Source organism: Periplaneta americana, chromosome 11, assembly GCF_040183065.1.
Source record: "Periplaneta americana isolate PAMFEO1 chromosome 11, P.americana_PAMFEO1_priV1, whole genome shotgun sequence".
Classification (NCBI taxonomy): Eukaryota; Metazoa; Arthropoda; class Insecta; order Blattodea; family Blattidae; genus Periplaneta; species Periplaneta americana.
Window position 1 is genome coordinate 550,831 of NC_091127.1, and position 15,900 is coordinate 566,730.

Consider the following 15,900-nt stretch of genomic DNA (forward strand, 5'->3'; position numbering starts at 1 on the left):
ATGATGTAAGAGACGTCGCCACATAAATCTAGCTTTTCGAAACGTGCGATGGGGAAAATTTGTCATTTAAAAAATTAAGATTGTCAGAGACTCGAACCTCGAACCATGAACTAGTACCACATCAGCATAATACGTGGTTTCCAGTTCATGTTCGTTTCAATTGATTTTGTATTTATCAATTTTATTATTATTATTTCTTTCTTTAGAGGCCTGATATATCTAGAATCAATTCTCTATTCGATTTTATGACATATTTCAGACTCTTAAACAATAGCTTATACAGCAAATTTAAATGATTTAATTATGTTATCTAGTGAATGTCAGCTTTGACGAGACAAGCATATGCAATGTTATGTATTTAGAAGTTCTTAATTATCGGCGGCCCATTCTTTTTGCCATGAAGTGTATTGTCATCATCATAATCTTCTTTTTCTGCTGGCATATGCGATTTAGCTCCTTTTCTTACAGTAAATTATACTGAATATCGCTATCTGTATGCAGGCACCACTCGGCGGCTTCTAATTTCAGATACAGACAGTGATTTGAGCATGATCCAGTTGATGCAGGACTTCAATATTTGTACAGTTTATTGCTTAGGATGTGATCATACCAAAAGCGTAAAAAATTTCACCAGTTTGAATCCACCCTGTGTTTTTTTTAAGATTATATATCTGAAACTAGAGGCCGCCGAGTGGTCTCTCTTCATATAGGGGTTGAATCATTAGTTCATTACCAACATAGTACATTGGCCAGCTTTTGCTCTTCAGGAGATTTGCCTCAGATGTTGAACTTCTGTATACCTAAGTAATGTTATATCCTATTTATAGCTGCTGTCATCATCTTTCAGTTCACAATTTCCATACCCTTGTATTCTAACATTCCTCATCTTCCAATTCTGTCTTCTTATTCTTTTTTTTATAAGCTTCAAACCTACATTTTTCAGTGACCATAAAGTGGAATATTTGCATAGAATTTTGTCCTTAGAGTCTTTTTGAAATGGCAATAACATCAGAGTACCTGTCGATTTGTGCCTTCTCGTCTCGTAATATTTTCTAGATGAGTGATTGGTCATGTACACATCATGTTTCAAAAGTTAAGATCTGACACTTCTTAGCCCGAATATTTTTTTAATTTACATGAATTATTTTTGTGAGAAACTGCATAGAAATTTTTTTTCTCATTATTAGTAACTCCCTCATTTGTCATTGATTTAATTAATTAACACATAGCTATTATAATGCACAAAGCATGAAGGAAGATCTAACTGTGATAAAAGAGACGAGAGAGGGAGAATGTTTTTGTTATGTCTGCATATCAGAGAGACAAGAATTGTGCAGTATCAGAGAGAACAAGGAACATAGATGAGTATATCCTTAAATGGACAATTATTAAACATATTTCGTTTCCTAATATATCATACATACATCTATAACATTAATCTAATAAAGTTAAAAGAACTTAGAAGATATGTCCTTGCACAGATACAAAATGTGCTTTATAAGAGTGCTCAGAGTAAAATGCAAGACCATATTTAACAGCTTCTAAAATAAAGGTCGCTGATATTAAAAAATAAGATTTTCTCCTCTATACTTCTAAAATTACTGTCTTAAAGTGTAGTAGGATATTACTTATTAATTTCAGTGTTTGTCCAAGCATGTAACAACGATCTTAATGCCGAGTAGTGGTGCATTCTGCCTGGAGCTTCTCAGGCCATACTGCTTTAGATCTGGATCAGATTGCAGTATGTCCTTTGCAGAAATTATATGAAAACAAAAATAATCCTTACGTGAACACTTTGTTTAAAATATTCACACCTTAATAATCATGACATAAGTTTTTGTTTACAGAAACTTTGGGTGGCTGGTAGCTCAGTTGGTAGAGTAACTGACTATGGACTGAAAGGTCTTGCGTTCAGTGGCGTTTTCTCGTGTCCAAAACTTGTAGAACAGCTTCGAGATTCACTCAGCCTCCTAGTGCCTGGTTTTTCCTGGGGATAAACTATGGTCGGTGCACATGACCTCATTCTAGTGAAGAGCTCCTTTTTCATACCCTTCAAGCACCTCTGTGGCGTGCATAGGGGATAAGTTTACTTGTCCTGTACTGGGAGGCAAGGGAGAAACTAATGTTCCAAATGGCTCACACTGCTTTGCTTTTTTTCGTATGTTGTATGTTTTCATTGTTATTGGGCGAGTGAATTGTACTCGTACTTCAAGTGCCTCTGCATTAAAAAAAACTTTTATCTTGCCTATAGTGACTGAGGTATAACATAATGTTCAGAATAACAGTTGGATTATATTACACCAACTTTCTGAGAACATGAATCATTAATATTATATTCAGCGTCATTCAACATTAAAAAAAAAAAAAAAGAAAGAAAGAAACTCTAGTACAGCACCTTCACACACTGACTACAAATCATTAAATACAATGAAAGTGTCGTTATGGGGACTGTTGATGCATTATCTAATTAGAGCAGTTTTATTTTCTTGTAAGTAACTTGAAAAATGTTTAATTTGTTAAGGAACTCAAACAGGTATGTTATGCGTTTATTTTTCGGCGAATCCTTCAATCCAATTCTTTATTATTATTATTATTATTATTATTATTATTATTATTATTATTATTATTATTATTATTATTGTTCTTTTGCATGTGATGTTAATTTCTGGTGTTCTGTTCCGTATCGTGGGGCTAGTTAAATAAACATGAATGTGTACTTCTGAGTTTTTCTTTTCTGGGAAGATAATGAAATTTAGAATTATGAAAGGAAAGAATAAGCCCCTCATGAGAAAAAAGAAACGAAATTCTAAAATAAACTCTGAATGAAGATGCTTACGACTAGAAAACAAAAGCAACAGTTTAAGATTTGTGTAGGGTTCTTAAAATAATAATTATGTTCCTCGCTGTGGCCTGTGCTGTGAAACTGGTGGCAGCAAAAATTTAAATATTAGTGACTAGCAATATCACAACAGCTGGTAAAGCAATAAACAATGATATGTCATTGCTAAAGCTTCGAAAATAATCTGTTGATGGGATAGCAGACAGGAGGAGATGTTTTTTATCTTAGAACAAAAATTAATCCTTTCAGGAAGAATCCAATAAGAGTTTAATTACCAAGTAAGTTGGCTCAGACGGTAATGTTTGAAATTCCCATTCGAGAGGTCCTGGGTTCAAACCCCGTGGGAGACCAATCTGATTGGGGTTTTTCATGTTTTTCCTCGGTCACAAAGGCAAATGCTAGATTGGAAATTTATGTACCATGATTCATCACCGCCTCAGTCATCAATATCATAAACATTAATCGAAATCTAAAATCAGTTACAGTCTATAGCACGACAATAGAATCAGGAACTCAACAATAGTTAAAACAAAATGCCTTCTGATATACTCAAAGGTCCTGAAAACACGTGCTGTGACCACAGATGTTAAAGCGTATATAACAAGAAAGAGTTCAATTACATAGTATTACAGTAAGAGTTGTTGTTTTGTTGTGATATTGTTTGTACAATATCTAATTGCGTTACGAAGAGTCTATGAAGATATACGTTAAGCTACAGGTGACAGTAAACTGACTTTATTGACTTCAGCAAGGCCTCTGATACTGTTGTTGTTGACCTCCTTTCGTGTAAACTGAAAAACTTGAATTTATCGGATAATGCTGTTGCTTGGTTTTAATCCTACCTTGTGACCACCAGCAGTGTACATTAGGTGGTGATTTCCCTTCTGAATGGCGCATCACGAAGTCTGGAATTCCTCAAGGGTTGGTGCTAGGTCCTCTACTATTTATGATATATATTAACGAAGTGGCAAACACCATACAGCACTGCAGATACCACTTGTTTGCTGACGATTTACAGATCTATATACACTTTCGTCCTGATGAACTAACTGACGCAGTGACCACAATGACTGAAGACCTAAACTCTATCTGTCTGCCTACCTACCTACCTACCTACCTACCTACCTACCTCTCTATCTGTCTACCTATCTATCTATCTATCTATCTATCTATCTATCTATCTATCTATCTATCTATCTATCTATCTATCTATCTATCTATCTATCTATCTATCTATCTATCTATCTATCTATCTATCTTCTATCTGTATCTATATCTGCCTGTCTCTCCGTCCATACATCCATCCATCTATCCATCCATCAATCCATCCATCCATTGATCCGACTATCTATCTATCTATCTATCTATCTATCTATCTATCTATCTATCTATCTATCTATCTATCTATCTATCTATCTATCTATCTATCTATCTATCTATCTATCTATCTATCTATCTATCTATCTATCTATCTATCTATCTATCTATCTATCTATCTATCTATCTATCTATCTATCTATCTATCTGTATCTATATCTGCCTGTCTCTCCGTTCATACATCCATCCATCTATCCATCCATCAATCCATCCATCCATTGATCCGACTATATCTATCTATCTATCTATCTATCTATCTATCTATCTATCTATCTATCTATCTATCTATCTATCTATCTATCTATCTATCTATCTATCTATCTATCTATCTATCTATCTATCTATCTATCTATCTATCTATCTATCTATCTATCTATCTATCTATCTATCTATCTATCTATCTATCTATCTATCTATCTATCTATCTATCTATCTATCTATCTATCTATCTATCTATCTATCTATCTATCTATCTATCTACCTACCTACCTACCTACCTACCTACCTACCTACCTACCTACCTATCTATCTATCTATCTATCTGTATCTGCCTGTCTCTCCGTCCATCCATTGATCCGACTATCTATCTATCTGTCTGTCTGTCTGTCTGTCTGTCTGTCTACCTACTCAAAAGTTTGGACTGAGGTTAAACCCAGGAAAATCGCAGGTAATTGTAATGGGACAGTGATTGCTCAGTACAATTAACGATGAAACCATTAATTATAGCGACACTGTAAAAAAACCTTGGATTATTATTGGACAGAGATCTAAACTGAAATAATCAAGTAACTCACATCTGTAAGAAAATATTTTCATTGTTCCACTCTCTAAATCATTTGCGAAATTGTCTGCCCCTTTCCATAAAAAGAAACATTTTTCAATCAGTAGTGATGCCCCATTTTGATTACTGCGATTCTCTCTTGACAAATATAACTGTCAATTTAGTTGAAAGACTACAACGTGTTCATAATGTGTGTGTCCACTTCATCTGCAATACTCGTAAATTTGACCATCTTTTGAAGTTCTTTCATGGGTCTGCCTAAAGGAGCGTAGGACAGAACATTCTTTAACTGTTTTGTTTAAAATATTATTCACTTCTACCCCAAAATATCTGAGAACTCACTTTGAATATTGTATGTTACGGACTTAACATCAGGCCTTATTATCCATTCCTTGTCACCGTACCTCTTTCTGTTCATCCTCTTTCACAGTGTCAGTTTGTTGCCTGTGGAACTTCTTACCTCGTTAGGTCAGGGATTGCCGAATGGTTAATCAATTTAAATTAAAAATTAAGAATTACATACTTTTACATGAAATTGATTTGTGAGCGTTAGACGATTTTTATAGGTTATTCTGTGTGTTTGTATAAATTGTCATTTAGGTCTATCATAAAGTAGAATTAGGATATGAATTGTAAATCAATTATTTATCATGTTTAGTCAGTATTTCTTTATAGGCCTATGTAAGCTTGTTAATGTGCATGAAAATTATTTTTATATAAAGTATGACTATTAATATTAGGTACTATTTTTGTCATTGTTTCATTGTGTATTTCACTTCTGGTAGTGTGGAAGAGAAGGCCTCGTGGCCTTAACTGTACCAGAATAAATAAATAATTGAAACGACAATATTACGATAGGAGCACCCTTCAAACTCTGTACGGAGCTGGCAAAGTACCAGAGAGATACTTTATTTTCTAAAAGGACAAGTGTAGGTGTAAAATTCATAAGAACTTCTCACTGAAGCTGAAAGCTGTTATTCAAATACCGTGTTGTGTGTTCAAATAGGAACTACATGAAATGAGAAAAAGTTACAAATAACTATTTTTTTTATATTATTTTAGTAGGTTATTTTACGACGCTTTATCAACAGCTTAGGTTATTTAGCGTCTGAATGAGATGAAGGTGATAATGCTGGTGAAATGAGTCCGGGGTCCAGCACCGAAAGTTACCCAGCATTTGCTCATATTGGGTTGAGGGAAACCTTGGAAAAAACCTCAACCAGGTAACTTGCCCCGACCGGGAATCGAACCCGGGCCACCTGGTTTCGCGGCCAGACGCGCTGACCGTTACTCCACACGTGTGGACTACAAATAACTATCACTTGTTACTTTTCCACAAGGCTCTTTGGTGCAGTTGATATAAAACTCTGATACAACTTCGTATGCTGAGGGGAGGAGGAAGTGGCAGATCAATCATAGTTGGCTGAGATAGGAACATATTAAATATCATATTTTAATAAGAATATGTTAATTAAATTACGAATTAATACAATAGCAATACATTTTAAGAATAGGGTCACTTATACATGTACTTGTACTCCAGTAAGCATTTATCCTACTGATAATACCAAGTATTTGATATTTGTGATCTTTTCCTTCAAATTCTCTAACAGTTGCTTCATACAGTGCATTACCTGGCACTGTCTCGATCAACATGATATAGTCTTTGTTTTTCAATTCGCTCTGCACTCTGCCACGCACGTTCACAGTACGCAGCAGCTGCAGCTCTGCACACTTTTTAGATTTTTGTGTTTTATTTACTGCATTGTGCAGTCTACTTTGTATTTCGTTTAACACAAATTTTGCAGCTTCTTGAACTGCATCACCATCAGTGGACAATGTTTGATACTGATTGCATGTGCACCAATGGGGAGTTATTCCAGCATCATCGCAAGATCTGTTGTAACTGACTTCCTGAAAGAGACTCACACACTTCGGGCACCCAACACTTTTGCTAGCTACATTGTGTGTGAAATTTGAAGTTCTTACTGCTGGAATATCACGGTTTGGTACTAGAATGTCTTTGAGGGTTTCGTGAACATCGTATGGTGAGGTCAGTCTATCCCTGTTTGTTATAATATTTTTGTACATTTCAGGATATTTTTGTCTAAACTGCTCCGGGATCCAAATGTAGAAAAAGGGCAAACGTTCTTCGAACCATCCTACAAGAGTCTCTCGAATTTTCCCAAAACGCATACCGTGATCACTGAGGAAAATCACAAGCGTATTATTAAGAGTTCCGATTTCTGCTAGTTCGTTAAAAAACTGCAAAAATCTGTAGTCCATGGCCGCTGGTGTGTTGTGGTTGTTATGACTAAGATTGTTGATCCAAAGAAGGGCGAAATAAAGAGCGTGTCTGAAAGTGGACGCGAAATCTGTAGTATACCTTAGCATGTGTTCAGTGGTCGATGTTGGGCCCAAACATATGTCTAGTTGGTCTCTGGTCTTTAATTTCAGTTTCTTTTCTGCAGCTAGAATGTATGGTCTGAGGTAGTAATCGGTGGGAGGATTAATAAACCCAGTCTTATGGTAATTAAATGTTGACATCTTAGTTACGTCCTCTCCGAAAGCCGTGATATAACCCTCTTTGCTGAACTCGTTCCATATGTAAGGGCAGAGATCTAGTTGCGAATCTTTTGTTTGCCAGCACATGCTCTTTATTTGGTCGAATGAAAGTCCAGTGAGAATGGCCATCAGATTGGGGAAAGTGTTATCGGCCACCTTATTGTAGCCTTGCAGCTCCAACCAGCCACTGCTCTGAAGGTGTGAGATTGTTTTGGGCATCGTTCGCATGAGGTTGAGGCGAGACATTGAATCAATGCCTACGAAGAGAACACTGAGGTTTAACTTGCTGTCTGCTGTTGAAGCCATGTGATTTGACAGCAATTTATGTTTTACTTGGGGTTTTATCGGCACAGTGGCATGCATGTTGCTGTACACCTCCTTTGCTGTGTGGTCTTTCTTCTGGATGTTGCACTTGACTAGTATAAATTCTGATTCTGGCTTCAGGACCACTTCTTTGGCGAAGATCACACAGTTGGCTATGCTGAAACAAAACTCATTGTTAGTAGCTGAAATGCCAAGTAATCGTCGTACGTATTTTTCTATTGTGTTGAGCCAGGTTTTCCTGAGAGTACTTGGTACTCATGTTTCCCATGCCATCATTTTACCATTTATCATACATGAAGTAGATAGAGGGAGGTCCGATTACGTTTCTTGTTATGCGAATGTAATGTATATCAAAGAATTGTGAACTAAAATTCTGTACAAAGTTTAAGGTAGACATACTGTACGTACTATGAAATCTCACCAATAAATTAATGTATCTTAATTTTATTAATGTTGTAAGCTAATTTTTTTATATTATTGACAAATCTAATTTTGCAAAGTGAAATCAAAACATACTGCGGAGAAATTTTAATTACTTCACCTTTCATAAACGAAATAGAATATGTTCAAAACCAAGCTCTCAGACTCATTACTGGTGGAATCAGAACAACTCCAATAGATTCTATGAGATTCCTCACTAATATTAACAGCATCAAAATGACAATAGAAGAAAAAGCACTGATTCAATATGAAAAACTTATTAGATTACCAGGGAACAATTGGCATTCATACAGTCCTCTCTGTAGATTGAAAACTCAAAGTTTCATATCCATTGTTCAAGAATTAAAACAGAAAATCAATATCCCGAATTTAAAAGAAAACCTACAAATTAAACCAAACCCTTTAACTCTATTAAATATGGAATATAATCTAAATTTAACAGAAGAAATACTGAAATCAGAAGTAAACACTGAAATACTAAAACAATTGTCTTTAGAGACAATTAATATTAGATACCCTCCACAAAACTGGCTTCATTTATACACTGACGGTGCAGGTGTTACATGCTGTCTCTTCTCACTTTATAGATCTCTTGGGTATGGAACAACAAGTTTTGATGGAGAAATCATTGCAATAAGTGAAAGTCTCAGGAATCTTCTATGCCACATAAATAAATTTAAGAATGCAGTTATATTGTCAGACTCCAAAGCAGCTATTCTATCAATAGTCTCTAGACACACACCTTCATCTCAAACAGCAGAAATAACTAAAATGCTCTCTCAATTAATATCACTCAATAAAAGAATTGTATTCCAATGGATACCTTCCCATTGTGGAATCCTGGGAAACGAGAATGCGGATGCTTTAGCAAAGAAGGGCAGCACTGCTACTTACAGACCTGTTACTAAATCTACGTATTACTCTGTGAAAAGATTTATTAAATCTACATACTTAGACTTCAACAAACAAAATTTGATAACACAATCCCAAGGGAAAAAATGGAACTCTCTGCATCAAAATTCACAGTTAATTCCCGATTTATCACGAAAATCGTCTGTAGCTGCATTTAGATTGGCAACAGGCCATGATTGTTTGGCCAAACACCTGCATAGAATTGGAATATATCAGTCCCCTAACTGTCCATTGTGCAACTCAAACCAAGAAATGGATTCGGAACACCTCAAAATCTGTGCTTCAGTGGCTGGTCATGATAATATCTTTGAAAAATATTGGAGTGCAAGAGGTCAAATGACTTTGTCAAACGCCTGGCATTAGAAAACAACAACAACAACAACAATTTTGCAAAGTTTGTAAACTAAACTTGAGTTTGTAATAATTTTAAAGTGAAAAGTAAATAGATCATATAGATGAAAATATTATCTTGGCTCTAAATAAAAGTATGAAGTTAATGTGTTAAGGAGCAAGGCAAAATGCTAATCATATGAAAGGGGTCCACGAACTCGAAGTTCAAGAACCGCTGTATTACAAAGCGTTCGCCTATGGGTGGGGCCAGGAAAGCGCAATCAATGTTCACAAGTTATCAGTTGTGAGCCAGCTGTTGCAGTGTTTCTTGACACAGTTGCTTAAATATTCAGCGTGTGTGTAAAATTTGTGAACAATGCAAAATTCACTCTTGAACAGAGAGTTTTTATCTATGATGCACATGTGAAACAGAGTCATGTAGAGAGGTGCGTAGGTAATTTGAAGTGAAATATCCGGGTGCTCCAATTCAGGGTAGAGAAACTGTTAGACGTCTTGTTAACAAATTAAGGACAACAGGGTCGATAAATGCTACAATTCCTAAGCGAAAACGAAGAGTATTGACAGAAGAAAAAATTGATGAAATCAGTGCATCATTTACACGCTCTCATAAATCTCTAAGATGTGTTTCACAGGAAGTTAGTGTTTCAAAAACATCAGTCTTTACTGCTGCTAAACTTTTAAAATTAAAGTATTACAGAGTGAGTATCGTGCATGAATTACGGCCTAGAGACGATGGAAAACGAGTTCAGTTTTGAAATTGGATTTTACAAAGTATTGTGGATCCTCATTTAATAATTTTTTCTGATGAGGCGTGGTTTCATTCACGAGGTCATGTTGCCTCACAAAACAATAGGTATTGAAATATAGAGAATTCCCATTTAATTCATGAGGTTCCATTGCATGACGAAACGGTTGGCGTTTGGTGTGCTGTTACAGCGAAGCGAATTATTGGGCCCATTTTCTTTCAGGACACAGTAAATGCACAAAGATATCGCTCTCTAATACTCGCGCCATTTTTCCAAATGTTATCAGATGATGAGAAACTCAATGGTATTTATTATTTCTCAGGACTTATGGCCGCCACGTTCCCCCGACCTTACAGTGTGCGATTTTTATTTGTGGGGAACTCTAAAAAATAATGTCTATAGGAATAATCTTCACAGCATAGATGAATTGAAGGCGAATATAACAAGAGAGATTAGGAAAATTACCGAAGACGAACTTATTCGTGTGAATGATAATTTTATTAAAAGATGCCAGAAATGTGTGGATTCAGATGGACATCACTTCCAACTTCGCCTATAATAAGGTTAGTACTATGTAGAAAAATTCTCGTGTGCATGCTATTAGTATAGAAAGCGGAAGCTTACGGATAGATGATTCTCGCAAGCGACACCGCAGGCAGGCCGCTTTCCTGGCCCCATCCGTAGGCGAACGCTCTGTATAATTATACAGAGTGTTTGTCAAAGAAAGGTCATAACTTTGGGATAGGATTCTTAAAAAAAAATTCTCGCGATTTAGAAAACACATGAACACGAGTCGAATTCCAAACAGTTAAGGAGGAATGCCATGTTATTTGGTATAAATAAATGCATCACTATATAATTGTCTATGATCGAACGCTAGTTGCCTGGCTCACCACACAAAAGTGGAAACATTGCTCCATTGCATGTCGGATGCTGCAGCACGAATAGGGACCATTACCAAGAAGTTGTTCGATTCACACATGAGCGCAAAGACAAATTACGTTTGAAAAATAATGTACCGTAGCTGTCAAGAACACTAGGTACACTTCGCGGCAAAAAAGTATGGCTCAACTCCTGCAAATTCTGCCGCGCAGTTCACACGTGTTCAGCCAACTTTCTTCAAATCCGCAAAATTCAAGGCGCGGTGTTTATAAGCACAAATAACAAACGTTAACAACCTCCTACCAAGCAATGTTGTGATACTCCAAGGCTAAGCTGATGTTGATCATACTTACTTGTACTTGTTGTCAACCGTGCGGTTGTTCTTCGTGTCAGGCGTCGCCCGGGTGACGTCGGCGTAGCAGCACGTGTAGTTCTGCTTGTCCGGCACGTAGTGCGGCACCATCCCGGGGTCGATCTTGAGGACGTAGGCAGCGCTCCAGTTGCTCTCGGCGTGGGCGGCGGTGGGCGTGCTGATGTACGTGAGTGGGCCGTATGGTGAACACACTATGGACGCCGCAGGCTTCAGCAGTTTCCTGATTGATTCGTGATGGGGGTCCATGTCTGGGATCTGACAGCTTGGACTCCACACCAAGTAGCCTTCCTTAACTGCAATTAAATTGTTGTAAGGGCACGAGCATGAGAGATGTTTTATATCAATATTTTTAGTAAAACTCAAATTCGATTTAAGTAGTTGTGTAGATTCTATAATATTAATTCTCAATAAAATATACTGCTGTAGCTGTTCGGTCTTCGTGTATTGTAATCGCTTTTATTACTTTTCTATTTATGATAGAAATAGGGAACTGCATCGGGTGTTCATAATGAGATTATAACTATCAGTTGATTCGAGAGCAGGTTGTCTTAAGGTGCGTACACACTTAGCGAACGAACAACGAACGAACGACAAACGAACACATTCGCTGATTGAAATCGGAACATGTGTACGTCGCAGCAAAGGCAAACCAATCGTTTGGTTTGCCTTCGGAAGTGATCCGTCGTTTGTCAGTACATCAAAGGAAGTTGGTATTCGTTGTGGACGAGATTTGCCACTAGCTTGTAGTTCATAGCGGAACGCAGCGCTTAGTTCAATTTCACCAACAGGATGTCGAAACGAGTGGACGGAAGACGCTGGTATAAATCTTATTAATGCATATAGGGAGCAGGAAACTTTATGGAATCCCAAGCATTCTACTTACCACCAATAAAGTAAGAAAACATGATATTTGGGAAGCTATTGAAAAGATGTTCAGCTGTGAAGTAGGCGAGTCAAACACGTGCAAAATTTAAAAATTTAAAATTATATTGATTGCGACTTTCGTAGAGTGGCATCTGCCACCATCGCATTTTGTTTTTTAACTTTCTTTTATTAAACTGCCTATAATAACAACGGCTGCACTTGCTATAATTATATTTTCGTCTGCCATTATTGCGGATAATCAGCGAACGAACAACGAAATTTCGCTTCATCATTCGTTCGTTGTTCGTTCGCTAAGTGTGTACGCTCCTTTAGAGAGCAGGTAGATTGGGATGTGAACTGGCAGTGTACCGGGCGAGGATCGGTACCTGGGCGGCGCGGGCGGTGAAGTGGATTCCGGCAGCTTCGGGCCAGGGGAGTGCAGAACCGACACTGAGCAGGTTTGTGATCCTGATACTAGCCATGCTGTTGATGATTGGAGGAGTGGAACTGAACCCAGGACCTGTGAAGTGTGGAGTATGCAGGAACAATTTGAGGTCTGGTCTTCTGTGCAGCACCTGTTCGACGTGGTTTCATTTCAGCTGCCAAGAACTCAAGAGGGACCAGCATATTGAGGAGAACTGGCGGTGTAGGGAATGTATGAGGGACGGATACAGAGATTGAGTCGCTGAAGAACGAGATGGCGGAACTGAAAGGAAAGCTGCAGCAGACGGAAGAACGGCTGAGAGAGATGGAAGCAGAGAACAGGCGACTACGCGAGGAACTACACGGGGAGGCGAGCGAAGAGAAGCAGATATTGGTGATAGGAGATTCCATGGTGCGACATGTGGGACAGAAAATAAGGACCTCGAAGTGCTGTGCTGCCCGGGGATACGAGCCGACGAAGTGAGACACAAATTGGAGCAACAGGAGAAAAGGGACAAGAAAACTGTAATATTACATGTGGGGACCAATGACCTGAGGCGACGATTTGGGTACGTTAAGGGACATATGTACGATTTGGCAGTAAGGACGAAGGAGCTGCACCCCCAGGCAAAGATAATTATCAGCGGGATAGTGCGGCGAAGAGATTTTCACTGGACTCGGATTGGGCGAATCAATGAGGCATTCGACTGGGTGGCAGATAGAACGGGAGCAACATTCGTGGATCGGTGACGGGGACCTGAGACGTGACGGAGTCCATCTAAATCGAAGAGGAGCGACGGAACTAGGAGCGCTGTTCTCGAGGGCGGCGGCAACGGAGAGGAGCAACGACCGGGATTGACAGCGACGGCAACAGGAGAGACGGAGGCGGTAGCGTCGGCCACAGCGGAACCAACAGGGATCAGCAATATTATGTCATGTAATGGTAAGTCTTTAGTAGTGCTGCAGGTCAGTTGTAGAAGTGTTTATAATAAATCAGTTGAATTCGGGAACCTAGTAGATTCGCATAATCCTGACGTCGTAATAGAAACGGAATCATGGCTTTCCAGCGAAGTAGCAGACTCAGAAGTATTTAGAAACGATTATGTAAGATACAGACGCGACCACGTAGGAACAGAGGGAGGAGTGCCTGCAGAGCGCTGAAAATTTTAAAGACTCAGAGTTCGAAATGTTGGGTGTAGACATAGCATATGATTATTCGCGAAACATATTACACATCATCGGTTTATACAGGACTCAGACAGACGGCTTGAACGTACTACGTAAAATAAGAGATATGTTGGAAATTAGACACATTCACAATCAATATGTTATCGTCGCGGGAGACCTAAACTTGCCCCAGGTAAACTGGCAGGGTGCAATAGAGGGAGGGATGGGTTAAGCTCAGTCAGTAGTAAACTCACTCATCTGGAAACACAACTTAATACAAGTAACAGATAGGGCAACAAGGGGAGATTCCTTACTAGACATATTTCTTTTAAGACCCTCAGAAATAGTCTCAGATATTGAAGTGATTCCAGGTATTAGTGACCACGACGCGGTAATTCTTGAAATATTATGGAATGCTAAGTACAAGCAAAGCGGAAAAAAGAACAAAAATATCTTGCAATATAACAAAGCGGACAGAGAAGGCTTCCAAAATTATCTTAGAGAAAAGTACTCATTATGGGTAGTGAAGGGCAGTAGTGTAGAAGAATGCTGGGCGGAGTTCAAGCAGATTATATTAACAGGAATACAGAAATTTATCCCGGTTAAACGCTTATCAAACAATCCCGATCCGAAATATTGTAATAAATACATACGGAAACTGAAGAGAAAACTAAGGAAATCCTACAGCCAGCGCAAGGAAAGCCTTGCAAAACAAACAAAATTCACAAACTATCGAAACAACTGCTTAATACGAAGAGGGTAGCGCAGGAAAATAAATTATCTGAATAAACTTTTCGAAGGTGAACAAAACGGGTGGGGGAATTTTATAAATATGTGAGGAGACGACGCAAGGAAAACTCTTCAAGGAACGACCACTCATATAAATTGAGGGAAAGGAGACAGAGGACGGACACAGGAAACTTCTCTTTTCTCAATCGTACTATCAGGGACTGGAATGCTTTACCTGCAGACTTACTAAAGGCTTTACCAATAACCAAAAATGTATTTAAAAATAGGCTTAAGGACTTTACTAATAGACGGTAGTATATTATACACGCTATTTAAAGGGTGTAATTTATATTTGTTACTGAAGTGTTGTGTCAGTGAAGAAGTGTGTTTCTGTCAGTGAAGCTTTATAGTTTATAGTGGCAGTGCAAAGTATTTGAACAGTGAAATGTTTTTGAAGTGTTAGTGAAATCAGGATAGAATCAGTGAAATGTGTCGTAGTTCCAGTGCAGTGAGTGAGTTGACAGCGAAATGAGTGTAGTGTTGAAAGGTACTTGTGCAGGTATGAACATATCATACTCGTGGGTTTTAGTTCGAACTTAGGTTTAAGATACAAATTAGATTTACTTTAAGTGTTATTATTACTCATTATTATTATTGTTATTATTATTAGTAGTAGTAGTAGTAGTAATTATTATTATTAATTGTATTTTTATTAATTGTGTTTATTATCGTCATTATTGAGTGTAATTAGTTACCACTGCCACCCATTTGCAGTGTGAATAAATACATAACAAACTGCCCTCCTTGGACTCTTTTCAGAACGATTAGGGTTACGCTAATCTTGCAAAGTAATTTATTCAAACATTTCTAAGCCCCAAATTTGTTATTTGATGTTTTTGGTTGTAGGTATAAATACGCAAATAATTAATTTGTCAGAAACTCAGGAATACGAGGAGATACTGGCTGCACCACCTAGTACTGTATATCTTTATGTTAGAAACTAGTAAAAAACAGATTTTTTTCCGCTTGAATTAATTGTTGGATATTGAATATGAACTTAAAATAGCTTAAAAGAAATCGCTATGGAGACAGGAAGAGAAAGATTGCTGGGAGTGTGTGCTAGTGA

The 15,900-nt window shown here is 37.8% G+C and overlaps 1 protein-coding gene across 2 annotated transcripts in view; it reads right to left on the reverse strand.

The window, feature by feature from the left end:
* Positions 1–6,426: 6,426 nt before the first annotated feature.
* LOC138708697 (uncharacterized) overlaps positions 6,427–15,900 on the reverse strand; it is a 43,278-nt gene continuing 33,804 nt past the window's right edge. For both annotated transcript variants that reach the window (XM_069838797.1, XM_069838796.1), the window contains 2 exons: positions 11,572–11,884; positions 6,427–8,043 (listed from right to left, as the gene is read on the reverse strand). In XM_069838797.1, coding sequence (XP_069694898.1) covers positions 6,474–8,043; positions 11,572–11,884 — 1,883 coding nt within the window. In that variant the 3' untranslated portion in view covers positions 6,427–6,473. The remainder of the gene's footprint in view (positions 8,044–11,571; positions 11,885–15,900) is intronic.